Source organism: Aricia agestis, chromosome Z (assembly GCF_905147365.1).
Source record: "Aricia agestis chromosome Z, ilAriAges1.1, whole genome shotgun sequence".
NCBI lineage: Eukaryota > Metazoa > Arthropoda > Insecta > Lepidoptera > Lycaenidae > Aricia > Aricia agestis.
In genome coordinates this window covers 7531901-7558726 of record NC_056428.1, presented here as the reverse complement: position 1 = coordinate 7558726, position 26826 = coordinate 7531901, and the positions used below count along the sequence as shown (strand labels likewise).

Sequence of the window (26826 nt, the reverse complement as noted above, 5' to 3'; positions counted from 1 at the left end):
TGATGATACTAATTTTTTAAAGAAGAGTCTATGGATAGGTACTATCAGCATTTTTCCCATTCAATAAAAACTGGCTTTTACTTTGAAAGGTTGTACATAACTCAAAGAAATTAGAAGTCGATGACGACGTTAGTAACCACCTCATCGGTCGGTGGAGTTGACAGGCCTTGTCCTGCCAATAACATCCCCTAGCACTTTACACATGGCAATTCAATGGGAGAAAGGGGTCTGGCGACCCTACTAGCTACAGCTAGTAGATTCGTCACAGAACGATATCTTCTTAACATCCTTGAAACTCCACCCAGCTTGAGTGACCGCTCTCCACCAAGCTAATGCCACAACATGGCATGGTGCAGTATCATAGCCGAAGAAATCCGAAAATGTCGGCTCTGCTGGCTACTAATGGGACCAGACACGCCCCTTCAGGGCATCAAACATTATAAAATAGTGATAAATATATATTTATTGTAGTTAGGTAGTTTTCTATACTGGCCCCTAATAGATGACCCTAATTATTGTAAAAAAACACCTCATCGATTTCGATTGTTCTGAATGCTAACGCCGTGAAAGTCGAGAGACATAAGGACTCGCCTAATATGTTCCTTGTCCGCATTACTGTCGCGCGTGTCGTCTACGTGTTACTCAACCCTCAGTATAGTTTGCACTCATGTGTCAAACATCACACGTCCTCAAATCCGATGTCAACGCCTCCTCGAACCTTCACGAATTTAACTCACAATGAGCCGCGATACTTTTGTATGCGCCCGCGCACAATACCTATTCAGATTTATTGAGTCGCTGAATCGACGACCGTCGATCCGACCGCGGCGGCCGGTCGCTCACCCTGCATTATAAATGCATCGTTATATTCTTTAAGGGGACAAAGCGAAGCCCAAATTTTAAACCAGCATAATAATTTAATTCGATCGGCGCGCCCGAGCCGCAATCAATAGCAACATCAAAGGATTTACAGCGCGCCTGGAAGATTGACCGAGGGTTTTTAAGTCGAAAAAGTGAGTATATTAAAGTGGGCAACTATAATTTCCGATTGTTGCCGACGTGGTTTTCAAATTTCAAAAAATTGTGCATACTTTTCGTCCCGGAAAATCGGGTTTACTTTTCGAACAAATTCGAACCAACGTATTTATAAATAAAATTGTTTAGTCGATATATTATACGACGACATCGACGACATTTTGCACATATCGACCTGCTCATGGGCGACGCTCGGATTAAAAATTCGACGCGAATATCTTCCGCTGAGGTGAAAACTAACGGGGTGTCTGTCATACTGTCATACATAATACATAACAATAGCAATACGGCAGGTGCCAAGTAGGTGGCCTGACCTGACATTGTTTTATGATTCAATCGTGTCTCGGCCTCCCATTATGTCCTCCATGTATGTTATGTAACGTACAAGTAGGTAATGGTGTTGTTCGTATTAGAACTCCATCTTAAATATTATTATTACATAGGAGATATTATTGTGTGATACGGAAAATATGTTTGTCGTGTTCAATTTAGCGGTATTTAAAATTTACAAAATGAGATAACAATGTTATGGAAATACATATAGTTGTATTAAAATATATTACACATTCGATAAAACAATATAATATCTGGGAGTACATTTTACAAGAAATTAACGAGTTAAGAACTAAGGACGCAATACACACAATATTTTTCTACTTAATTTTATACATAATATGTCATATAATACAATAAAATATTACATTTATAATGAATATATTATAAGATATGATACACTTTATGGTCTATGGATAATACTACATAAATTATATGGGTTAAGGCTATTCGATTCAGACTTGGTGAAAATTTAATTCAATGCATCATAGCTGTAAGCTTTAATCAATTTAACTTGAATTTTTCGCAATAGATCTTTACAATTCTTAGCAAGTTCGATAACACGTCTCGTAGGCGGTTGAGGGATGATCATCTGCAGATGATCGAGCACCAATCCTGCAACGTACCTCAATTCGGCTTCCTCCTCATTAGTTAGCCTATACTGATCCTTAATTTTTAATTTCTTGATCCTCTTGAGTTGCGCGAACAAACCGAGATAAAACGACTTAACATGGGTTTGTACAGCGTTCCAAACGTGCTCATATTTAACCCTGATTAAATCACTGACGATCGCATCCCCCGGCATACGATTTTCGATTTGCTCTATTTGTAGTATTTCTCTGTCACAGTCTACACAATACTTTCCATACTCCTCTATTTGACGGCGAAACTCTATCGACTGGTTGTCCATTTGGGCCCCCAATTCTTCCAAGGTGAGTGATCCGTTATCTATTTCTTTCAGATCGTGGTTCAGTTTTTCTATTTCATTTTCTACTTTTAAAGCATGAATCAATATCTTACCCGACTTTCCCAGAAACCCTTTTTCAATTTTGCGCCGCAACGCGTTCTCTTTCTTTGCTAATTTTTTATCAATTTTATTTATCAACGAATGGGCTGATGTTTTAATACTTTCGGCGACTACGGATAATTTTGATTCAATGTTGTCATATAAATCATGCAGGTTGACGCAAAAACTACGACCGAATTTTATTCTCTTCTCCACATGGTATTCTGAAAAGAAATTATAATTAGCGATCAAGGAATATTGTAATAGGCAAGAAGTATACAAGTAATTGTTTTAGGATGTGTGTTACATGCAGGAATTGATTTAAATTAATTGTTTAATATACCTATCAATGAATTTAATATAATAATATCAAAATAACTGTTCTAAGAACTACTACAAAATACTTACTCAGCTTACTCCTGCAGTTGTGTCTGCATATCTTTTTGAAATCTTTTAACATCCGTATAGACACATGCAAGTCCATTGCTCTCAGTTTGAACTCATTTTCTAATTGCGGCTTTTCATCAATTTCATCTTGAACTTGTTTCATTATTGGATCCATGGTCGAGTTTTTTAGAACGGCGAGCTCTTCTAGCGTATAATTCAAATGATGAGCGGGATCTCCCACCAAGACTTCAAGTTTGTCGACATGTTTCGAATGGATTTCAGCAACTTCTTGTGCGTGCTCCGTGTAGTTTGACATTATCTGTTCTTTATAAGATTGCCTATCGTAAATGTAGTCAATGAATGTCATTATATCTTCGGCATCAACCAAGCTCTCGTTTGTTGGACACTCGTGATAAATGCTGTCTTTACCCAATACTGAAAAGGTTAAAAATTCATATATAAGTTTATATCACTTTGTGTAATACAAAGTTAAAGGAATAGGAGGAAATATCTCTTAAAGAAAAATTGAGTATCTACTTACCCCATTTTGTCGGAGTTCGTGGTTGTACAATTTTATCTTTTTCTGAACTATGGCTTGCATCGTTTTCTATACTTGAAATATTGCCTCCATCGATTTCTCCACTCGCAATATTTTCTTCGCCGCTTCGTGTGCTAACATCATTGCTCTGATCGCTTTCTCCAGCTGAAACATTGCTGATATCGCTTTCTCCATTTGAAATATTGCTTTCATCGAATTCTGCACTTAAAACATGATCTTTAATGTTTTCTGCACTTAAATTATTGCCTTCGTAGCTTTCTTTATTCAGTGCCATCGATGTCGTCAAGTGTTGGTTAAAAAACACATACATGACTATCAACAGCGAATACAAAAACGTCAGAGACATGGTTAATGTTTTTGACGACTACTCCAGATTAAAAACTTTGATCAAAACAATGTCGTATCGGAGTACTTAGTCTCTGAACAATTTCTATGACATTATTGTACTGAGGCTCTCATTGAAAATATCGCTATTTATTGTACACGAAAAGTGACGGTTATCATAAAACAATAAAGTATTAAGCTTTTCTAATTGTAATAACGTCATAGTCATTGTAATCCTTGTAATATAGGTCATGCCTGGATTTATTTACAACCGCATCAAATGCCTAACAATGTCTTAATTAACAGTTTATCAGTGTTTACCTTAAAATTGGCAATTTTGTTTTTCTGTAAGTTACCTAAACCAATTCGTTAAGATTTTTTTTCTACGTACGGTGAAAAAAACTTGCTTAACCAGTTAATACTACCATACTTTAGTAGACTTAGTAATGTCCTATGAATTTTATAGTATTTTTGGACATTTTTTGTTACATTTCAGTGTAATGAACCAATTTGAGTCGTAAAAATAAAATAGCTACACTGCAATTAAATTTTTATTGTCTCTCTGTAAATAAACTGAAACATACCATGCGGTCGTTCACATCTTTCAACCGAAATTACGAGAACTTTAAACTATTTGATAATGTTTTAGTTATTAAAGAAAGTACGTGCTTAGAACCAAGAACAATTTCAGTGGTATCTTGAGGTACAATTTAAGTAAAAGTTAACTAATAAAGTGTTGGTGCCTGGTAGTAAAACTTTAAGTTACCTAGAGGCTATAGTAATGTTATTTGCAAAGTATAAATGCCTTGATTACACCAGCTACCGAGTAGAGCGGCGAGACAGTGCCCTCGGCCGAGCACATCCATATAAACATACCTAGTGCTTAGACGAGTGCACTGTCCCACCACTGTACTCAATAGGTGTAATAAAGCCCTTACGGCTCCTTAATTATTTTTTTCTAAGGAAGTGAATACAAGAATCCCTCAATTAATCAGTTCGTACTAATAATTTGAGACGGATCGAAAAGATCTTTCACAAACATGTTAAACTGCCCTAAGACGGTTCTATAGTTCCTTGTTTGGGCGGTTATATAGTCTCTAAATAGTTCGGTAAAAATTACATTAATTTTATCAGCGACCAAAAACAGAAGTCTGCGAATTATTAGTAAGTTGTAAAATTTAAAAAAAAACATAAATTCCTTCATTTAAAAAAACCGTGTAGCGCAGTCAAAAAAAGGTATAGGATGTCCTGTCTGACTTTGAGCCTTGAGGCCACACTCGAGTTTAACTGAATGTTACAATTTACATTATACATAATTATTGATTTGTTAGCAAGATAATATAGAGTATTTAGTAACAATTGACAAACTACCCGATTTAGCGATTGCTGCTTACTATCACAGCTTACACTTAGGCAATAGAATCCTCAACTTCAACCTCACAGTCGGGTAAATACAAAATCATTACTAGAAGTTCGGTCGGCTTTTCGTCGCCAGACATTTAACGTTAAAAATCCCTTCCTTCCTGTGAACGGAATCGATAAAGTCAGACTGGTGTAATATTACGTGTATTAAACACGATTACAAGCCTCATTTGTTGGGTTTTAGGTATTCAAAACGGGGTGGCGGTGGGGTGACATGGGGGACACCCCACGTCGGTGGGATGGGGTGGGGTGTGGTCAGACGGCGTTCAAGGTTAAGGCCGGGTATACCTAGCTATATGCAGTCGCTTGCACTTAGTTTTATTGCTTTCTATAACGTATATTTCCAAGTAATATTGGTCGATCGGGTGGATAATTGAAATGTTAATACGGGTCCGGCGGTATTTCGCCCGGAAAATTGCCAATTTGAGCGGTATTATTCTTATGTTTTGATATTATAGCTATGTTACCATTGCCATGATCATGATTTGGATGGATATTCATTGTCATTCATGTACAAAAAATATAATGCTTAAACAAGTGGTTTCTTTAAATATAAAGATAGTTTTCAATTGTTGAACCATACTTTTAACTACTCTGTCTACTCTACATCTCATACGCTAGAATCTTGTTACATTTACGTAACGTTTTTCATAATACGTGGGAGAGCCATGCTTCGGCGCGAATGGGCCGGCTCGACCGGTGAAATACCACGTTCTCACAGAAAACCGGCGTGAAACAGCGCTTGCGCTGTGTTCGCCGAGTGAGTGAGTTTACCGGAGGCCCAATCCCCTACCTTATTCCCTTCCCTACCCTCCCCTATTCCCTTTCCTACCCATCCCTTCCTTACCCTATTACCCTATTCTGATGCTGCGAGTGTCCATGGGCGACGGATGTTGCTTCCCATCAGGTGACCCGTTTGCTCGTTTGCCCCCCCTTATTTTATTTAAAAAATGGAGATTGATATGACTATGATTTTGTAATAATCTACAAATATAAAATTCATGGTATTATGCTCCTTCATATAATGTGAATCTAAAAAAAAAACGACATTCATATTTTGCTCTACCACAGACAAATCTCTCTACCGCACAACAAAACAGCAATTTAAACGGTTCGCTCCTGACTGTTGCCATACATTCAGTTTGACCTTTGGGTCGAGACGGTCACCGTAGTCAGCCGAGGCATCAACGTAATGTAGCATGAAGGGCGCGCCTCGCATTAGTGACATGACGAAATTAGTTACGTGTTACGACACTATAATGTGTCAAAAATTGGGCAAATCCTGGAACATTAGTCCACAGGAAGTACTCTATTCCTGCTCTAACACTATAATGCTTTGAAACGCCGCGCGGCGTCGACTGAGCTATTAACGGAATCATGAAATAAATTTTGGCCCTAAGTAAAGTTGGCCGCATACACGTTTTCTGTATTCGATTTCCTAATGTGGAATTTCGATTTGGAATCCGTGAGACTAGCGCAAACGTTCGTTTTTCTCCACGCGCGAAGTGAGTGCGAACGCACCGGCTTGCACTCGAAAAGAGAACGTACATCAGATAATGTATTTCCTAATTCCATGCATTCCGCATTCGGATATCCGAATACGGAAAATGAATTCGGATATCGAATACGTAAAACACGTGCATGCATGCGTGCGTGCGTGCACATGCAGTCAGCCTAATTGTAATTATTAATATAGTAGTAACTAGTAACACACCCTTTTCAGTTCTTTAAACTACATGGCTGATGGACGATGGTGAGCGTAGATAGATCATTACGAAGCATTCTATAAACGCAATTCACATAATAAAGTATTCACGAAGAGAAATATGCGAATAAATTTCAATACAATAGTTAAGGCCGTCCCCCGAGCAAACGATCGCACCAAACCCCTATTTTTTTAACCCCCGACAAAAAAGAGGGGTGTTATAAGTTTGACGTGTCTGTCTGTCTGTCTGTCTGTTTGTCTGTGTGTGTATCTGTCCGTGGCATCGTAGCATCCAAACGGGTGGACCGATTTTGATCTAGTTTTTTTTGTTTGAAAGCTGACATGATCGAGAGTGTTCTTAGCTATAATTCATCATCATCAGCCTGCTCAGTGCTGGACAATTAGGGTTTATCTGGTTCATGAAAGGCCGTTAGCAACTTGTAGTCGTTTGATGGGTTTTATATTTCATTCTAGTTCGTGACATTTGTGAATATACAATATACGCATACACACGGACGTAAAAAAAAGTATACACATAATAATGGAAAGTTGACCTGGTGCGGCAGCATCGCCTGGTAATCAATAGGATATCCAACTCCTCGCCAACTAAGAGGAGAGGTTTCGTGTTTGGGCGCATTTTAATCGCGACAACCAGTAAGAAGTAGATAAAGTATAAACAGTAAATATTTACATGCTGCTGCTGCAGCATCACCTGGATTCTATAGGAATCGAGCTTCCTCGAGTGAGTATGAACCCAAAGTGGAGGTTTCATGTTTGGGCTCATATTAACGGCCTCTTCGAAAAGGACATTGATAGATGGTAATCATGAGAATATGATTCTGTTGATAGGAATTATTCTGCACTATAACCAACACAAGTTTAAAAAGTATGAAAAAATTTAATTAAGAAATTTTAAAAAACCCCCGCCAAAACAACTTTAAAAAGTAATGAAATAATATTTACTGCCTTTAAGTTCAAATAATTCCTAACTTGTGTAAAGTAATATTTTAGTCCATAATTGTTGTCAAGGTGTGTCGGGGGACCGCTAATGTAGATGTTTAATTTCACATAACAAGTTTAAGGATCAATAATAAGGTAGTTCCCGAACCGGTGGTAGGCAACGTAGTTTCTTCGTTCGACTTTCAAAAAGTGTATCATGATACCCATTTTGAATAAAAAGATATTTTATTTTTATTTTATTTATTTATAATTCACAGCGATCTGAATCGGGATAGGTAATCAGCGACTTGGCGGTTGTAGGTTTAGTTTACTTGGCGGTCCCCCGATACACCGTGACAACAATTATGGACTAAAATATTACTTTACACAAGTTAGGAATTATTTGAACTTAAAGGCAGTAAATATTATTTCATTACTTTTTAAAGTTGTTTTGGCGGGGGTTTTTTTAAATTTCTTAATTTAATTTTATAATTATTGCTAACAAAATCTTTGTATGCTGACCACGACAAAATGATTTATTAGCTGTTATTTACTTAAGTACTTCAAAATTTACCTAAAAAAAATTTAAAACGGGGAATATGTAGTTTATGATATTGTCGATCTATTGGCGTGTGTTTCAAATAAAAGTAATATGTAAATACTAAGGACATGCTGAATGTATGCTTGAATTTTAATAAATTGGCTTTACTTTAGAGCTGATATCATGAGTACTTATAATAAACGAAAATAGAAAATTTAAAACGCGGGAAGGAATGTTAAGATACTGAAGATTATTGCTGTATTTTTGTTATAACTCTGTAGCTTTCAAATGATGAGTTTATAAGACTCTAAATACGGTAAATTACGGATTCTCCGTAGGGAACACCCTTAAAAGATAAATTAGTGAAATTAATTTTCTAGCGGCTACTACGCGCTTCGTAGCATAACGTCGCGAAGCGGAACTTATATTATTAAGGTCATTAATAAAATTTTATTACAATTTCTAAAGCTTTATACGGTCTACGGATTATGTACTCCAATATACAATAATTATGGATTATTTCAAGGATTTGCCTCCGATAAGAAAAAGTATCCGGATTATACCTCGTAAATCATACTTTAAACGGGAGGCAGATATTGGTAATTTTGGTCGTATTTACGTACCTATTTTAGCAATAATTCGTGCTTATAATTTTTCATACATTTTTTGGAACGAAGTTCCTTTTCCCGCGTTCGGACTTCGGCGTAATTAATCTGAAGGCTAGACAGAACGACATTTGACCTTGATTTGACCTCGACACTTTTTTATTAGTACCTGCATCTTAGGGGCAGATGACGCTGATAGTAAGTATTCGGCGTCAATAGATGACGTTTTTTTAATACCTATTTTTTTGAGTGTATAATATGTAGGTAGGTATACATGCTTTTTTAACATAAATGAATAACTTCGTTCCATTCGGGTGTCCCTTGACACCTCTCAAGTTTTTTTTATTTGCTTTTTTGTGTGAATTAATGATGAATCGTCCTTGTGAAGATAAAAAAAAATTATCGTTTCTTTGATTATTTGCAGACGTATAGTATCGATCACAGTGTTTAGCCTAAGTAGTGCGTCACGACTCACGATAGAATTCACTTTGTAGTTTGTGTGACGCTGGGTGTGCGGCGGGGCGGGCGGGGGGCGCGGGTGGCGCGCGGGCCAGACGGAGCGACGGCGCGCCAGACGGCCATTACGTGACGTCACGGGAGGGGACGACGTTATGTAAGCGCGCCACAGATATCAATTAGACACCCAAATTGTCCTGCTATCTTTGTTCGCGACTTCTCAAAGTACCAACTTGCCGACGTGGATGATATGATACGGTAAAACGCCCAATTATTGCCACTCAGACTTCATGCTATAAAAATACTATTGGAATTTGTAGTATTTTGAAACAAAAATCTATCAACAATACACTGAAAAATTGGGTAATTCCCTTTAGGCGTCCAATACGACCGTTTTCCCCCCAGGGGTAAGAAAACGATTATTTCAGGTCTTGCCGAGGCTTGACCTTTCGGAGATAACCTACCTTACCCAACAGTACACACATGCTTACTACTTACGTCATTTGGTCCCTGAGTGAGTTGCGGACGCGGGAACGATCGCCCGCGCGAAGCGGCGGGGGCGGGGCGATGGCAGGCGCAGCACTCGCCGCGCGATTTCATCAGTACCTATTTCCGAAATGCCGGCAAGGACTTGCTCAGGTCAAGCCTGGCAAGACCTGAAATAATCATTTTCTTCCCTCTGGGGTGGAAAACGGTCGTATTTCGGTTCTGTGCCTGCGGCTTGACCTTTCGGAGATGTGTTTAATTATCTGCCGGCGCCCCTTGAGAGCGTACTGTGACCAAAGAAGTAGTAAAGGACTAGAATCACAGGAAATAAAATAAAAAATAAGACGACCATTCAAGTAAATAACAAAAATATAATGTTTTTAAATTAAAATTAGGCACACCATAAAAAGCCTCCTTGGCCTTAACAATTAAGTAACTTAAAAACACAGCCTTATATAAAATCTAATTAGACTATAGGAACTATTAATTTCTGAATCACAGTAAATCACAATAAAGTTGAAATATCTTATTGTTAGTAAGGGCGAATTAAATTGCTTTAAACGCATTATTAAGAATATTCCCATTTTTTGTTCGGGGTTTTTCTACTGGCTTGCAATAGTGTTTGAAAAAATTATCCGATCCCCTCCAGTTCCCCCGTCTTAGAATTTCATCTAACGGAACAAGGTTTTCGAAATCATTCGAAGCTACCGCTGCTCTGATGGAACCTGGACTACAATTGATACCTAAATCTTTAAAAGGACCTTTCAACCAACCCGCAATAATTGCCCTCGAAGCGGCCTTGACTTCGCCTCGAGTGGTAATGAATAAGTTATCTAAGCCCTTTCGCGCCTTTCTTCTATGACCTTAATTAGACAGTTGACCCATTTTATTAAGCTGAAACTTGGATCCCCTGAACATGTCAGAAACCAACCAGATTGGCGATTTTTTGCGTTATCCGTTTTCGAACCGAACCTAGGCCAAAATGTTATTGAAGAGTCTGTTCGCTCACAGTGTTGCTCGTCGATGCTTAAAAGCGTCAAATCATGAATCCAACGACCCGATGCTAACAAAAGAAGTAATGCCACGTGCCGAGACACTTGAAAAATACTCTCTCTATCTGGCGAATGTGACCTCAACCATTCGAACAAATCCTGTATATTCCAAATGTGACTTTGACAATGAAGAAGAAGATTTCTGAATACTAATTGCTTTAAGCATTGCCGTAATTAGAGGATGACTAGCAAGACCATTCTCATGAACGGGGCCGCACAAAGTCACAATTACAGATTTGTGAACGAGAATTGTTGGGTAAGCTAGTTTTTTCGTTCGATGAAGGTGACCGATGTAAGCAGCTAGTTGCTGGGGACGAGGACTACTAGATTTTACCCTATTTGTTTACCCCACAAGACCCACTGCTTCCAGGCTGACTTATAAGTGCGCCAAGTCGAATCCCGCCAAGCCGATTTCACTAAATTTACATCGTCTGGATTTAGACCTAAAACTAGACTACTCCACCCCGTATCCTCCAGACCTCTAAAAATAGATCTCCCATTTTCGGTGGTGGGCGACCGGTTGATAGGTCGATCAGGTTCTTGCTGACATCGAATATCTGAAATGGGGCCTCCAGTGCCCGACTTTTGAGATCCCCTCTCCAGAAGACCTTTTCCCATCGCGGGACCACTATCAAGTACGTTCCCGATGATTTGTTGAGGTGTTGAAGTACCCTGGGAATTAGGGGGGGGAGGAGGAAACAGCCACGCTAGATGGTAGTGCCACGTACGACTGAAAGCATTGACAAACACAGCTTGAGCATCTGTTGCCTCTATCGAAACATAATTCGGAACTACCTTCGACCGATTCGTTGCAAACAGATCCACTTGTGGCGTGCCCCACTTTTGAAAAATAATCTGTCGTATTTCTTTTCTCAGATGCCAATCCGGTAGCTGTTGGCCTCTCGATAAGCAATCCGCTATTGAATTGTAGCGGCCGGGAAGGTAAAAAGCCTGAATTTCTACGTTCAGTTTCGCCGCCAGCAACAAGATGTTCCTCGTTGCCTCCAGGAGTACTACAGACCGGGCACCTCCTTGATTCCTCAAGTATGACACCACAGTTCTGTTGTCGGACTGGATCATTAGAGATCGGCCTCGCACGAAGTCTTGAAATTCTGTTAACGCCCTGTTGACAGCGAATAGCTCCTTCCTGTTTATGTGCCAGCTGGATTGTTGCTTCGTCCACACGCCTGCAAGATGAAGATCGCCGAGCTGAACTCCCCAACCCACATTGGAAGCATCTGTAGTTACAAAGATTGATGGATCTGGAGCGAAAATCTTTCCCACCTTTCCTATGTTCTGGATCCACCAAACACAATCCTCGAGCGCGGGTTGAGGAATCATCACCTTCCGGTTTGGACAAACTTGTAAAAGTTTTCGAGCAGCCCTCTGAAGGTGTCTGCAATGTAGCCGACCCAGTGGGGTTATAAGAGCAGCGAAGCCTAGCCTGCCTACCAGTGTGGTTCCCGACCTCCACGACCATTGACCTAACGTGATGACTTGTTTTAACTCCGATTGCAGAAGCTCTACTTTCTCGATTGACAACGATGTTTGGTTTAGCGCTGTATCCCAGACAATGCCCAAAAACTCTATTTGACGTGTAGGCTTCAAAGTGGATTTTTCCACGTTCAGGCACCAGCCGAGACTCTGCATCAGATCTACTGCATACTCCATCTGGTTTTCGAGAGTTTCTGGATCTTGGTGAGCAAATAGGAAATCGTCTAGGTAAACCAGCACCCGAAGGCCCTTCTTCCTCATTAGACTCGCTACCCACTTGCTGACTTGAGAAAACGCTAAAGGTGCACTGGACGGGCCGAAAGGCAGGGCCGTCATTTGATACGGTTGGCCTGCGTAAGCGAAAGATAGAAATCTCCGGTGAATTGCTTTTATGGGTATATAAAAGTAAGCCTGACTGATATCCAGCTTCCCCAGATAATCGCCGGGCTGAAGAAAATTCGGGACCTGACCCTGATTTATTACGCGGAACTTGGGAGGAGAAAGGTATAGGTTTAGACGACGTAGATCGAAAATCTGCCTTACCTTTCCGCCTGTCTTTGGGATAAGAAACATTCGCGAAAGGAACCCAGTTACGGTATTTGACTTTTTTACTACCCCTGAAGAGAGGAGACTGTCTAGCTCTTTGATCATTGCAGGCGATGGTGTCGTCGCAAAACTCGCTAAATTTTTGTGGAGGGGAATGGAGGGTGGTTTTGTCACGAATGGAATTGTGTTTCCTGATATAATTTTAAGGATCTTCTTTGGGGCTCCTAAATTTTCCCAACGCGTTAAGAAAGCTCCCAACTGTCCCCCCCGGAAGTTGTCAGTAACGTCGGGTCTTTTGTGGCTTGTTCTCCTTTCCTGCTTGACGTTGCTTGTTGAGTAGTTTGGATCTTCCCCCCGACCGAAAAGTCGGTGTGCGAGTTTTGGAGTGATGCGAGGGGATACGGGCCTGCCAAGCTTGTGGGTTCTTCGCCTTGGTTGGGTTAGAAGGTCCCGATGGTTTACGAAAAGCACTGTACCGCGAATTCCTAGCCTTATCCTTCTTCCCCACATATCTCCCAAAAACTCCGTTAGAGCTTCCATTATCCCTAATGAAGCTAGGTAACTCCTTGTCATCGAAGAGGTGAGTAGAGGATGGCACTATGTTGTGTAGGGTAGTGTCCAATACCTCGTTTCGTCTTCTAAATGTCCTCCTTCTCATTTCAATGGATTCTGCGCGGTGAGCGCAAACGTACTGTAAGGGGTTATCCGACACTAACTTAAACTGCGAATCCTGCGCCAAGAGACTTCGCAGGTCCTCCCCAGTACTTGGGCATTTTTTAATTATTGTATTCAGCCCCTCCGCCAGGGCCTTCCTTTGGAGCAATAGTCCATGGGAAATAGTTCCCAACATTGACTCCTGCTTTGTAAGCCAAGGAGATGGTTGTGTGGGTAGGCCTCAGAAAACTGGTGACGCGTGTAGGTGCTTTTCTACATCCTTGTATCTAATTCTGTTCCAGCCTTCAGTGCCTAACCGCTGACACTCTATGCCTTCCTTTTTGAGCTGTGCCGTGGGTTCTGGCACAGGTGGCTCTGCCTCCTACACTCTTGGAGGAAATTCAATTTTGTCCAATACCTGGTCCTCCTGGGGTCTGTCGATGAACTCACTCATATTGGGAGCCCTCCACGAGTCACCGTCCGAGCACAAACTCTCATCATCCTCGTGATCCGATTCAAAGTAGGAGCAATCGTCTAAAACTTGATCATTTACATGACTACCTTGTCCCTCGATCTTTTCAAGGAGGTGGGCGAACATTCCTTCCATTTTCCTCTCCAGAGCCTCGAACTTTTTGTCGGAAGGGGACGGAGAGATTCTCCTTTTCTTGCGGCTGCTTGAAGCTGAGGATGTGCTTCTACGCCTTTGATTCGTCACCTCTGTCTCGGCCAGATTGCCAAAGAGAATTCTGTCTGCCTCCGCTCTTGTATGGAGAAGGGGTCGCAGTGACTCCACCGACTGTTTGAACTCTTTGACTGTGCGAGCTGCCGAACCCCTAATGCGGTTAGCAATTGCTGGTAGGCCTATTATTAAAGCTCTTGTAAAGGCCCAATCGAGAAGCCTAAGTCGTATTTCTCTATAGCATTTTTCGGACAAATGATCAATATCAGGATAAAAAGCCTGAACTAGGCCCACGGTCGGTAGAGCGAATACTAATTTATTTAAACTTGCCGGGTCCACTTTGCTTCCGAAGACCTCTTCTTTGGATGCCAACGACACCTCCCACTGCGTCCATCCCTCGGGGAGACACTCTTGAGCTAAGATCTAAGATCTCCTCATCTTGATCTGGGCCCACACGCTCGTCCAGCAGCTCCCCCAGCGTTATCACACCACTTCCTAGCGCCATCTGCATAATAATAGCTAATGTTACCCAGAAGCAAGGCCATGCGTGTTAGGGGTTATGCAGTCAAAGGCAGTTAGTAAAAATAGAAAATAAGCCACCGCTTTAAACAGCTGTGCCACCCAGCATCTCTTCAGAATAATACTGCAAGAACTGTACCGCATTGCCTAAAATTGGGCCGCGCCGTCCAAATTTGAGATGCGCCGCGCAAATATTCGAGCCGCGCCGCTCAAAATTCGAGCCGCGCCGCTCAAAATTCGAGACGCAACGCCCAAAAAATCGAGCCGCACCGCCCAAAATTCGAGCCGCGCCGCCCAAGATCTGAGCCGCATGGCCCGGAATTCGAGCGGCGCCGCTCGCAATTCCCGCCGCGATTTATTGCCAGGTAGTGAGTGGGTCAGCCTCTGGCAGAAGCTTCTGAGGGGCTGGTGTTTTCAGCTTTCCTCGCTAGGATAAGTTTGTGGATCCGACAAACAAAGTGAGTTTGTGGATGGGATGTCTGACAAACAAAGTGAGTCTGTGGATGTAATATCCGACAAACAATCACAGGCTGCGCAAACAGACCAGAACTTAGGTAGGATACAAGGTTGAGCTAAACTGCATATTGTCTTTTTATATTGTCCGCACGAATCTAAAACACTCACACAGAAACCAAATAAATACTTAAAAAAAAGCCATTTACCGCAATGACAGATTTCATAACAAAAGTTGTTTTTAATTGCATAAGTTATCGAATTGTATACAAATATTAAGAAATTTAATTGAAAAAAGATTCGACTTGATTATCCAACTTTGAAGGCGCATAACAAAAAACATACAAAATATGCTATCAAGCTGAAATTTTGGGAACACTTATTTTTTACCGTGATTTCTTTATTTCATTACCAAAATTCGCTAATCTTTGACCTTGTCATCATCCCTATTAAGAATTACATAAAAAACATGCGTTACTTTGTAATGAAACTTAGGCTTACTCGACAGCTTACGTTTAATCCCTAGAGTTTCTACCCCTAACCTAGTTCTACCCCTAACCGCAGTTAAACACCTGGACATTTATACTTAATTACAAAGATATTTATATTACTTACTTTCAGCATCTTTATATAATTTCTAGATAGAAATTATATGCAGCTGCTAAACAGATGTTTACTACCGATTTTTTAACTTCTCTACCTAGTACCTAGGCCACAATAATAACACAGAGTACTATAATAATAATAAATAATTATTCACTTATTCGTGTGTTTTCATTGTGCTTGTCAAAATTTTGATCCTAACTTACCTAGATACGAGGATCGAGTCCCTGATAGAAGAACGGAGAGTATATAATATCCCACCAAAACATTAAATGTAAAAAGGAGCCAAGCAAAATATTGCATAGCCATGCAATATATCTATCGTAAAAAGTTTTCAGATCACATTCAAGCCAAGCCTTCAACTTATTTTTTAATTTAAATCAACATTCAGTGAATTTATCAATAGTTTTATTTATTTTATAATTATAATAGTGGCTCGGCAATGAGCACAAGAAAAACAAATATAAAACTTCATATTTGGGGTAGTTCATACTTACACAAACGGCATGCGTAAAATGTTTCTTAGTATGTAACGACGCATGTGGACGATGGTACCCAATAAATCCAAGCAGTCGCTGATTATTTCTCTAGTGCGATACCGCGATATAAAGGGAGTGCTACACCATCTATCGAGCGAGTATGGAGTGTAGTTCGCAGTTCTTCGCAATTACACAGTGTAGTTCGCAATCTTTTCAAGAATCCATTTCCAATTCAAAATATTATGGATTCTGAATTGACATTTTGGGTAGGCCGTAGGTATAAGACACCAGCTGTAGGTAGGTATGTGTGGATCAAACACACGTACACGGCTATAAATTAATAATTGCGCCGCTATTAGTGTTGATCTATTCTTGACCGAGGCGTGTGATCGCGGGAGTGTCACATGACAGGTCGTATTTGGGTTACTTGAATCCTCGTCGGGTCAGCGTCGGGTCGGTAGGGGGAGATCGACCCCACGCGTCGCGGGGCGTCCTATTTTTTGCGTCGCAGATTGCCGTAATCGCGGACAGACGACAGGCCAACCGTTAGTTATGGCCGCTCCACTTTAAACCTCATCCATTTTAATTTAACAAAAGTGCCGGCCGATAGCGCGGAGGAAGGACTCATTTCCGCTGGTTGTTTCGCGTCTGACTCACGCCGCTCTCTGCTTGCTATTTGCATGATCGCTTAACCAAAGATTAAGTTTACTAAATCCTAAATAAATATTTAAATAGCAGTGAGGATTGCTGGTTATATTACAGAGGAAAGCCCTAGCATATAGCCATATACAAGATGTAACAAAACTAAGTGATAATACTGTGGCGTTTGCCTATACAAATCTTTTTGTAAGATTTGTATATTTTGCTCTTTCAGCCCTGCTACTTTCACAGTGAAATATATACTTAATATTATCACTTACTTTTGTTACAGCTTGTATAAAGCAGGGATTATATATCCTACTAATCCTACTAATATTATAAAGGCGAAAGTTTGGATGTATGTATGTATGGATGTTTATTACTCTTTAACGCAAAAACTACTGAACGGATTTTAATGAAACTTTACAGTAATATAGCTTATACATCAGAATAACACATAGGCTACAATTTTAACCGACTTTCAAAATGGAGGAGGTATTAAGTTCGTTTTTTATGTTCAACGATTACTCCCCCGTTTGTGAACCGATTTTCAAAATTTTTCTTTTGGGGTACAGGTTATTATCCCAAATTAGTAGCATATTCATTGCAGTGGTGACCTGATAAAGGGATCCATAAGAAATCGAGGGAACTCCTCAAAATTTATATGGAAACATGTGGTGACTTCGGTTTCGTGAGCAGTATTCTAAGTGGTCACTACCATAAACCATTTTAAAACCATGTATCGTCCCGTTTTAAGCCTATTATTGGTTTTATAGCTTTTTATAGTCTTTTATTATATATATATATATATCACTTAAACCGCGGGTAACACTGCGGGGCACAGCTAGTAGAAAATATATATTTCAAGTATGCTCATTGCTCATGTTTTGTATAGCAATAGTTTGTCTTAAGACTGACGAATCTCCAGTGACCAGTGAGCTATACTCCACTCGGGCTAACTTGTCGCTAGCGGTTATTGACTCCCTGTCAAAAACTTGTAATTTTCCATATAAACCGCGATTGACAATGAAGTGTCAGATATTTTCAATCGTGGTTTTATATAGAAAATGACAAGTTTTTGACAGGGAGTCAACTACCGCTAAAGACAAGTTAGCCCGAGTGGAGTATAATATCTCTAAACTATCAAGAAGTCACATGTTCACATACCTATCCTAAAACCCTGCGGATTTTGAACATGATTTTAAGATAGATTTTCTACATGAGACAAAACAGCCTCCAGTCATATTATACCAAGTAAGAATCTTTACTTATATTAATACGTGAGAGAAAAACTTTGTTACCCTTTTTACGAAAAATGGGGAAACGTAGGTGCATGAAATTTCGCACAGTTATAGTTTATATGGTGAAGGGGTGCATCGAGCTAATATTATTTTAAAATTATGCTTTTATCATATATATTTTTAACAAATAAAACGTTACACACACTACGACACTACTACTAGGAAAAATGACAGATTTTTGAGTGACAAGCCTATACATACGAATTATACTCTTTTATTTATGGTTGAAGTCTGCTGACAACAAGTTGACAAATTAAAAATGGATTATTGTTTTTTTTTTATTTAATTTTAGATACTATTAGACAATGCTTAAACGGCCAGTCTGAGATCAGCTGAGTCCCAGAGATAAGAATTGAAAAAAACTATGATGGAGTCAATATTTTTTACAAAATATAGGTAGTAGTCCTAATGTCGTTGCAAGTAAGGTCGAATTTCGACCATTGGGCGATCTCTAGTTAGTTCTAATTAGGTGAGAGGCAGAACCAATTAATAGATCTAGGTCTAGCGATTCTTTCTAAATTCTAGAACATTCGATAGAAAACAATGGCATTCATCAGTAACGCTTCGCTAATGCTCTATTTCCATGCATGTTTCTTGTTATGTATTTGTTGCGTTTGTTGATAAATTATTCGCATTATTCCGGGCGTAGGAAATCTACGTTCCAATATCAACCAACAACATCCAGTATTTACCAAACACTTTTGATTGAAGTGTGCCTTTGTGTTTTGCGTTATGTCTTTGGTGTCCATTGTTGCTCAAATGCGGAACGCTATGTTCCTGCAAAGGTTAGGCCCCCGTAGACAAGTGGCAAAACGCTAACGCTAACGCTAGCGCTACAAAATGTATGGATTTGACATTAGTATTCGCTAGCGAAGCGATGACTTATGTCAAATCGCAAACATTTTGTAGCGCTAGCGTCAGCGTTAGCGCTTTGCCACTTGTCTACAGGCCCTGAAATCATTTTCTCTGGAAATTCATTTCTTCAAGCTGAGAGGTAAACATTTGATGGCAAAATATCTCATCAAAATATTAACTCTTATTATAGACCGTTTGAGTTTTTCATATTATATTAATTATCATTGGTGATTAAAGATGTTTATCGTTTAAAAATGTTTGTCTTCCTCAGCCAGTTCGTGAAGCTTAAACCTAAAATAACAACGGTGTTTTGTTTACGCTCACTTCATCGACCAAAGCTCCGAAGTAATTAAGGGATCACCATTCGCAGGCCATTTTAGATTCGGGAGCGTAATGTTCGCGGTAAATCCGAGGAAAAACCTTTGGAGGGTCATTAAGTGGAATTATAAAGGTTATCACCTTATTTTAACGTTCAGAAGGAATTCATTCGACCCAAAAATTAGGTTAATCCTCGTACATCCGAGTTGGTGCCTCCCGAGCCAGCGGCCATCTGTCTTCCCCTAACGGCCTAAACTAAACGGTACGAGGGCACGTTCCGCCGCTTAATAGTTACAGAACTTACAGAAAACTCAACCGAGATCCTTCTGGGAGTTGTTAATGCTAAAAATATAACTTTTACGACTTAGGTACGCTATAATTGGTGTCTGGCGAGCAATTTGTGATAATCTGATTTCTAGTTTTATAGCTGAAAGATTTTTTTATTGCGTAGATAAATGGGAGGGGCCGGGTCTGACGGATGAACGGTTATAAACATTGTATCCGACTTTACAGACAAAATATTCCTCGAATCGGGCTGGAGGTAATAACGGCGGAGCCAGCACGTCGGCGCCCTAATGCTCTACCATTAAGTCTATTAGACGAATTCTGATTCAGTAACCGACCAACGTTCTTTTGATTTGGGTTTTGGCTCGTGAACTCCAAAACAATCACATTCGAATGATCCCAAAAATAATTGTTTATCTACCTACCTACGTTTTCCTGTTGTTTAACAATTAACGACGCCCCAACTAAAGGGCGAGCAGGTACGACTTAGCTATTTAAAGTTAACTTTGAGTGAATATCTGTATTTATTAAGATAATAATATAATTCGTCTAGACTGCAGACCGCGCGCCGCTCAGCGCAGGCGGGCGGTGCACGGCTGAAGATGAAACGGTTTTGCAATACAATGACTGCATTAGACTGTGTGTATAATGCTGCGGCAGCACATGCGTAGACCGTAGTGCTTCGTGCTTAAGACGATACCATTGGACGATCTGCGTGTATCCTCCAATGGTATCGTCTCATAGCACGAAGCTTCGTGACGATAGACGCATGTGCGGCCACGGCATTCTGGCATTGGAATACTCTATAAGTAGTCTATGTTGTTTTATGAAGAGTTTATGAAAAGAAAATAATATATGCAGATATTTTGGTATTTTTTTTAGTTTCTCTACAATTACTAAGTAGATTATCTGCGAATTTCAAATAGGCATCAATAGAGCAAAACAACAGTCGGTAGTAGATAGTAGATACTATATAATACATATCTAGAATTTAGATTAATTCTAGAGTAACTAAGAGTAGAGTTAAAATGCTTGATTAAAATGAAATAATGCTTGTAGATGGTAGACAATATTTCTACTGTTTCTTTACAGCATAATATTAAGCGGACTCCACACTCGCAGCGCGAAAGCCCGCGAAGGCCGCGAACCGCGAGTGTGGAGAGATTCGCGGCTTCGGGTTCGCGCTTCGCGGCTTTCCCCGACTCCCCGTCCGGTGTCGGTTTTTTGGCCCGCGACAAAGGGCTCGCGAAGCGCGAACGCGAACATTATCCACACTCGCTTTTATTCGCTGTCGCACATAATGTCAGAGCAGCAGCAACAGTGACTTCAACGTCCATTTTACTCAAATGCACGAACGTAAATGGGAAGATTCCGACTGTAGAGGGCCGTATTTATTCGCGTCGTGTTCACGGGGCGCGTTGCATCCGTGAATCGCGGCCGCAATTCGCGCCGCAAGTGTGGAGCCCGCATTACTCAAATGCGCGAACGTAAATGCGAAGATTGCTAGTGTAGAGGACCATATTTGTTCGCGTCGTGTTCACGGCGCGTAGCACCCTTGAATCGCGGCCGCATTTTTTTTTTATGAAATAAGGGGGCAAACGAGCAAACGGGTCACCTGATGGAAAGCAACTTCCGTCGCCCATGGACACTCGCAGCATCAGAAGAGCTGCAGGTGCGTTGCCGGCCTTTTAAGAGGGAATAGGGTAATAGGGGAGGGTAGGGATGGGAAGGGAATTGGGGAGGGTAGGGAAGGGAATAGGGTAGGGGATTGGGCCTCCGGTAAACTCACTCACTCGGCGAAACACAGCGCTAGCGCTGTTTCACACCGGTTTTCTGTGAGAGCGTGGTATTTCTCCGGTCGAGCCGGCCCATTCGTGCCGAAGCATGGCTCTCCCACGTAAAGATTAATTTGCGCCGCGAGTGCGGAGAGAACTTTATAGAATCATACAATATTACATCCTTCAGAATAATATTTTTATACAAATGCCAGTCATCACGTAGGCATTTGAAATTGAAATGGATTAATCTTTGAATTAGTTTTACAGCGGAGTCAACCTGTCGAAGGCGTAGGTACGTTATGCAAATATTCGGGTGTCGGGCCGATGCGAATTGTGAGGTGAAGGGTGCATACGGGCGACGGGCGTCAGACTCACCTTTAGACGTTCGCCGCGGTTCGTTTGCTGTCCTTGACGACGCAGTGTAGAGTCTAGACTAGGCAAACAATGCATCCACTTTACGCCGACTATTTACTGCTAATTAATTATTTTGGAAACATATGCAAATATATTTGTTAGCACCATAAGTAGTAGTTTTAGTATATACTATCAGAGAAGTTGATTTACGTCAAACCCAGCTGACAGATCACAATTAACATTGAATTGACATATCTATACATATAAATAAAATTAGAGTGTCTGTTTGTAATATTGAAATAACCGTTTTTTACTACATGCATATGAATATTTAGATGGTACAGACACCAAAATAACAATTTTTAGAATTTTTGTCTGTCTGTATGTCTGTCTGTTTTTTCCGGCTAATCTTCGTAATGGCTGGACCGATTTTGACGGGACTTTTATTGGCAGATAGCTGATGTAATAAGGAGTAACTTAGGTTAGTACTTTTTAACCGACTTCCAAAAAGGAGGAGGATAGTTTTTTACTTTTTTTATGTTTTACCTATGTATTTTACTCCGCCGTTTGTGGACCGATTTTCGAAATTCTTTTGTTGTTGCATAAGAAATGGTCCAAATTAGATATCATGTTCATAAAAGTGGTGATCTGATGATGTAATCCATGAGAAATCGAGGGGACCCCTTGAAATTTATATGAAAACATCGTGATTTTAATTTTCGAGAAAGATTTCATCTATACATATAAATAAAATTGGAGTGTCTGTTTGTAATTATTTCTCATAGTATTTTACTTCAAAACGCGTGCCTTTATTATTTTCCACCGTTTGTTGACTGATTTTCAAAATTATTTTGTTGCTGTATAGGGTATAAAACGTATAACCTGAATTTGGTAGGTACCAAGCTTACGAAAGTGGTGATTTGATTGGAACTCTTGGATCTTTTTGGGACACACATAGACACCTCAACTAAATCTTTGATCAATCTTCATATTTGTTAATATATATCTTCATATATAAGTATAAACTTCAGCGTAAGTTCTATGTGCAATTTACCGCATAATACATAACCAATTTTCTGAAATCTATAATAAACATAGCACCTACAAGGATAGACAATATTGTATAGCGAGCGATATTTTTGTAGATTTCGAAAAGGGTAATATTTCGTCCCTGTATTGTTTTGTTATGTCACATCTCATAGGGCTTAGGCAGCGTTTTCGTCAAAAGATGGCTTAATTTTTTCCGACATCTCTGACAAATGTTAATATTTTTTAATCAAATGCACATAGAAACTCAACAAATTATATGCCTGAACCTCCCGAGGAATCATTATATCGATTGGTGAAAAGTGCATAAAAATCCGTGAATAAAGGCCTCCTAAATTTATGTAAGCCTCCTTCAAATATATACGTTACTTTGTTTTTAATTAAGTTTTAGTGGCAATAGAAAAACGTAGTTTATGAAAATGTCAACTATCTAGCTAGCGCGGTTCTAAAGATACAGCCTAGAGATGGACATACAGACAGGCTGCTGCGTCTTTGTAATAGAGTAGAAAATTTTCTGTCTTTGTTATCAACTTTTCACATTTTGTTAACGCGGACGAAGTCGCGGGTAACAGCTAGTTAATAATATAATTGCATAGGAATCAACTTCCTCGATCATCGATGGTACATACGGTCTAAGTAAGTAATAAAATAACTAAAGCACGTATACGTACATGGGCGTACCCCTGTGGGTCAGGGGGGGGGGCAAATCACCCAGATTCTGGGCCAGGGGGGGTGGGGGCCAGGCAAATCAGATTTTTAGTTGTAGAAAATTTTTGTTGTAAAAATATTGTATTGCCAACAAATGACAAAAATTCGTTTTCTTAATTTGTATAGATGAAAGTACGAGATAATATACTTAGTAGGGACGTCAACATGATCCAGCTGCCCCCCCCCCCCCCCCCCGGTACGCCCATGTATATGTACTAAAAGTGTATCACTATGAATATATGAAGAAATTGATTCACCATAATTTCTGCTTTCATCTAACCCGACTCCCGGCCCTAAATCGATGCAGCCGTTTCAGCGTGAAAAGGTTACAGACAGAAACTTTTGCATTTATAATATTAGTAAGGATTGACATTTTAAATTGTTATTTCAGAGGTCATTGACATAACATTGAAAATAGAAAAAACTTTTATTGACTTTGGTACGTTTCGTTATTCGTGTTTGGAACACTATAACTGCAAAGACTTTATAATTGTAGCTAGAGTGCTAGACTATAAGCGCTGTACTATTGTCGGTCTACAGTCTACTCTATAAACATTAAACACCCATCGTCCGAACTCTGACCTCATTATCCGAAAGGGGACGGCGTAGTCTACACTTTAGACATAACATGCCGGTACCCACCCACTATTATACACTAATTACTATACAATTTTGTTAAAAAACGACCTAAATTAATGTAGAGTGCAATATTTGGTATAAAATTACAAAATGAAATCAAAACCTGCTTATGAACACAGAATGGGGACGGAACTCATCTATATTTAGGTTATTTACAGAAGCTGTATTTATGTTGTATGACAAAAATGTAGCAACTAGGTAGCAAACAGCAATACCTAAGTCCTAAAAGCTTGTTTCCACTTTGATTAGTACAGGTGCGAGTGTGAAAAGTGATTAGTACAAAACACGTGTGAACACTGTACCTGATTAGTGCAAGCGATTAGTAAACAGCCAACTACAAGTGCTACAAGGCTTTAAATAAACGTGGGCGGGGCGCTGCTGGTAGAGAACTGTCAAAAACATGCCAAAAATTGCGTTTTTGTATGATGGCAGGCGGCAGCGTTAGTTCCTTTTTTCGCCACGTTCATTTAAAACACAGATTATTAATCTGTGATTTAAAGCCTTGTCGAGCTCTAAACAAAGCGAAAAGAACCATGTTCTCTTTTTTTGCGAGTAGCCGTCCCGCGCGCCTCTCCTACGCCTGCACTCGCAGCATGCCTGCTACTAAAAACGTTGGGACACGTTTGTTTAGTGTTAAGTGTTTCGTGCATTCACGCATTGAAAGGAGTACGACAACCGTCAACCATGCTCTCTTTTTTTGCGAGTCGAATTTTTAGTCGCAGCATGCCTGCTACTAAAAACTAGGGTTGCTGAGGATTCCTCTTCCGCTTCCTCATAATGAGGAAGTTCCGCAATATTTTGGGTTCCTCATCCGTTACCGCATCCTCATAAATAAAAATAAAAAAATCCTCTTCCGCTATCGCTTCCTCAAAATTTAAGAGGAATTTATGAGGAATTTCACTGCGCATGCGCGTCGCGTATCCAATATGGCAACGCACACGCCAGAGCGCGAGATTGTATCATTCACTCATCTTAATAAAAACGGGACCCTATTACTGAGACTTCGATGTCTGTCCGTCTGTCTGTCTGTCTCCAAGCTTTATCTCAAGAACGGCTATAGCTAGCCTTTTAAAATTTTCACAGATTGTGTATTTTTGTTGCCGCTATAACAACAAATACTAAAAACAAAATTAAATTAATACATATGGGGGGCTCCCATACAACAAACTTGATTTTTTTGGCTTTTTTTGCTCGTAATCAATAATGGCAATAGGTACGCACTTGAAATTTTCAAAAACTCCTTAATTGTAAGTGTACATTAATGATTTATAATAAAATAAAATAAAAATTAAGGGGGCTCCCATACAAAAAAAAACAATTTTTGGCCTATTTTTTCTCTATATCGGTACGGAACCCGTCGTGCCCGAGTCAGACTCGCACTTAGCCGATTATTTTTGTGTGCGTGTGTTGTGTATGGTACTGAGCTCCTCTTAACTGCTGGACCGATTTTGATGATTCTTTATTCTGTGTGTTTTGAGAACGGTATAGATTCATAGTTTGGTCCACTGGAAAATGCCCTTTTAATTATTTTTTGTGTAATGTATGTACCTAGTTATGTACAGACTGCACAAAGGCTTTTGGTTTGGGTCCGCTAGTATTTATAATTTCCTATCATCCCATTCCTCAACCTCTTCCTCATCCGCATCCTCTTCCTCAAAAAATATCCTCTTCCTCATCGGCATCCTCTAAATTTGCGAGTGACAATTCCTCTTCCTCCTCCTCTTCCTCATAATCACTTCCTCAACAACCCTACTAAAAACGTTGGGACACGTTTGTTTAGTGTTAAGTGTTTCGTGCATTCACGCATTGAAAGGAGTACGACAACCGTCAACCGTTGTTAGTTGCGCAGTTAGTATAATATAAATTTGGCCTTAGCTTATATGAAATATATTTATGGTATTTAAATTACGCGATAATGATGAAATGATTTTGTCGCTTACTTCTATACCATTCCTTGCTGTTCCATTGCTTCTTCAAGCGATCTAAAAATATCCAAGACGATTTTCTACTTTAACGCGGCATCATCTTAAGTAGTATTAGTAGCGATCTGTCAGGTTTGACATAACGTGACCAAATTACGTAGGTCTGCCACCATCCTACGACTCAATTTCTCCAATAGTACATTGCGTTAAAACTTAGATAACTGACACCTCCGAGCACCCTCCGAGTTCAACCGACCACTGCGAGCCACCGTAATAAAAATCCTCGTGAAGATATGCTTAATATTCAGATGGTTTTAATGTCCATTGTGTAGGGTTTCAGTTAATCGCCTCGACATTTCAAACAAACTGACATTAAATAAAAATGCGATACAATAAAATATGAATGAAGATAAAATTCGCCAGGGCTGACACGGGCCTACTGGAATTATCAAGATAATTTATATCTATATTAGATATTTTCTATAATTGCAGAGTATCTGAAAACTGTAATCTGTCAGGAATTTTGAGGCAAGCAATTTAAGGTTACATACTATGACAATAATTATGAAATTAAAATTTCATAGAAATAACCTCTCTTTCATCCGCACGGCAAAAAATATGTACTTAGTCCTGCTGTATCGTTTTACACTCCCAGAATGCAGCCCGTTGTTTTTTTACACTGTGTCTAATTTGTGACACAAAA

The 26826-nt window shown here is 39.8% G+C and overlaps 1 protein-coding gene across 1 annotated transcript; it reads right to left on the bottom strand.

The window, feature by feature from the left end:
• Nucleotides 1-1822: 1822 nt before the first annotated feature.
• LOC121738925 lies at nt 1823-3781 on the bottom strand. Its single transcript, XM_042131204.1, has 3 exons — nt 3303-3781; nt 2783-3196; nt 1823-2598 (listed from the first exon to the last, which is right to left on the bottom strand). Exons 1-3 carry the CDS (start codon nt 3664-3666, stop codon nt 1841-1843), a joined length of 1536 nt encoding a protein of 511 aa, XP_041987138.1. The 5' UTR covers nt 3667-3781; the 3' UTR covers nt 1823-1840.
• Between the last annotated feature and the right edge of the window lie 23045 nt (nt 3782-26826).

Bases quoted from the DNA above. Each gene is read 5' to 3' on its own strand.
- LOC121738925 (XM_042131204.1), bottom strand. From the start codon at position 3,666: ATGTCTCTGACGTTTTTGTATTCGCTGTTGATAGTCATGTATGTGTTT. The intron at 3,197-3,302 runs GTAAGTAGATAC...TAACCTTTTCAG, and splicing joins ACGAACTCCGACAAAATGGG to TATTGGGTAAAGACAGCATT. The intron at 2,599-2,782 runs GTAAGTATTTTG...ATTTCTTTTCAG, and splicing joins CAACTGCAGGAGTAAGCTGA to AATACCATGTGGAGAAGAGA.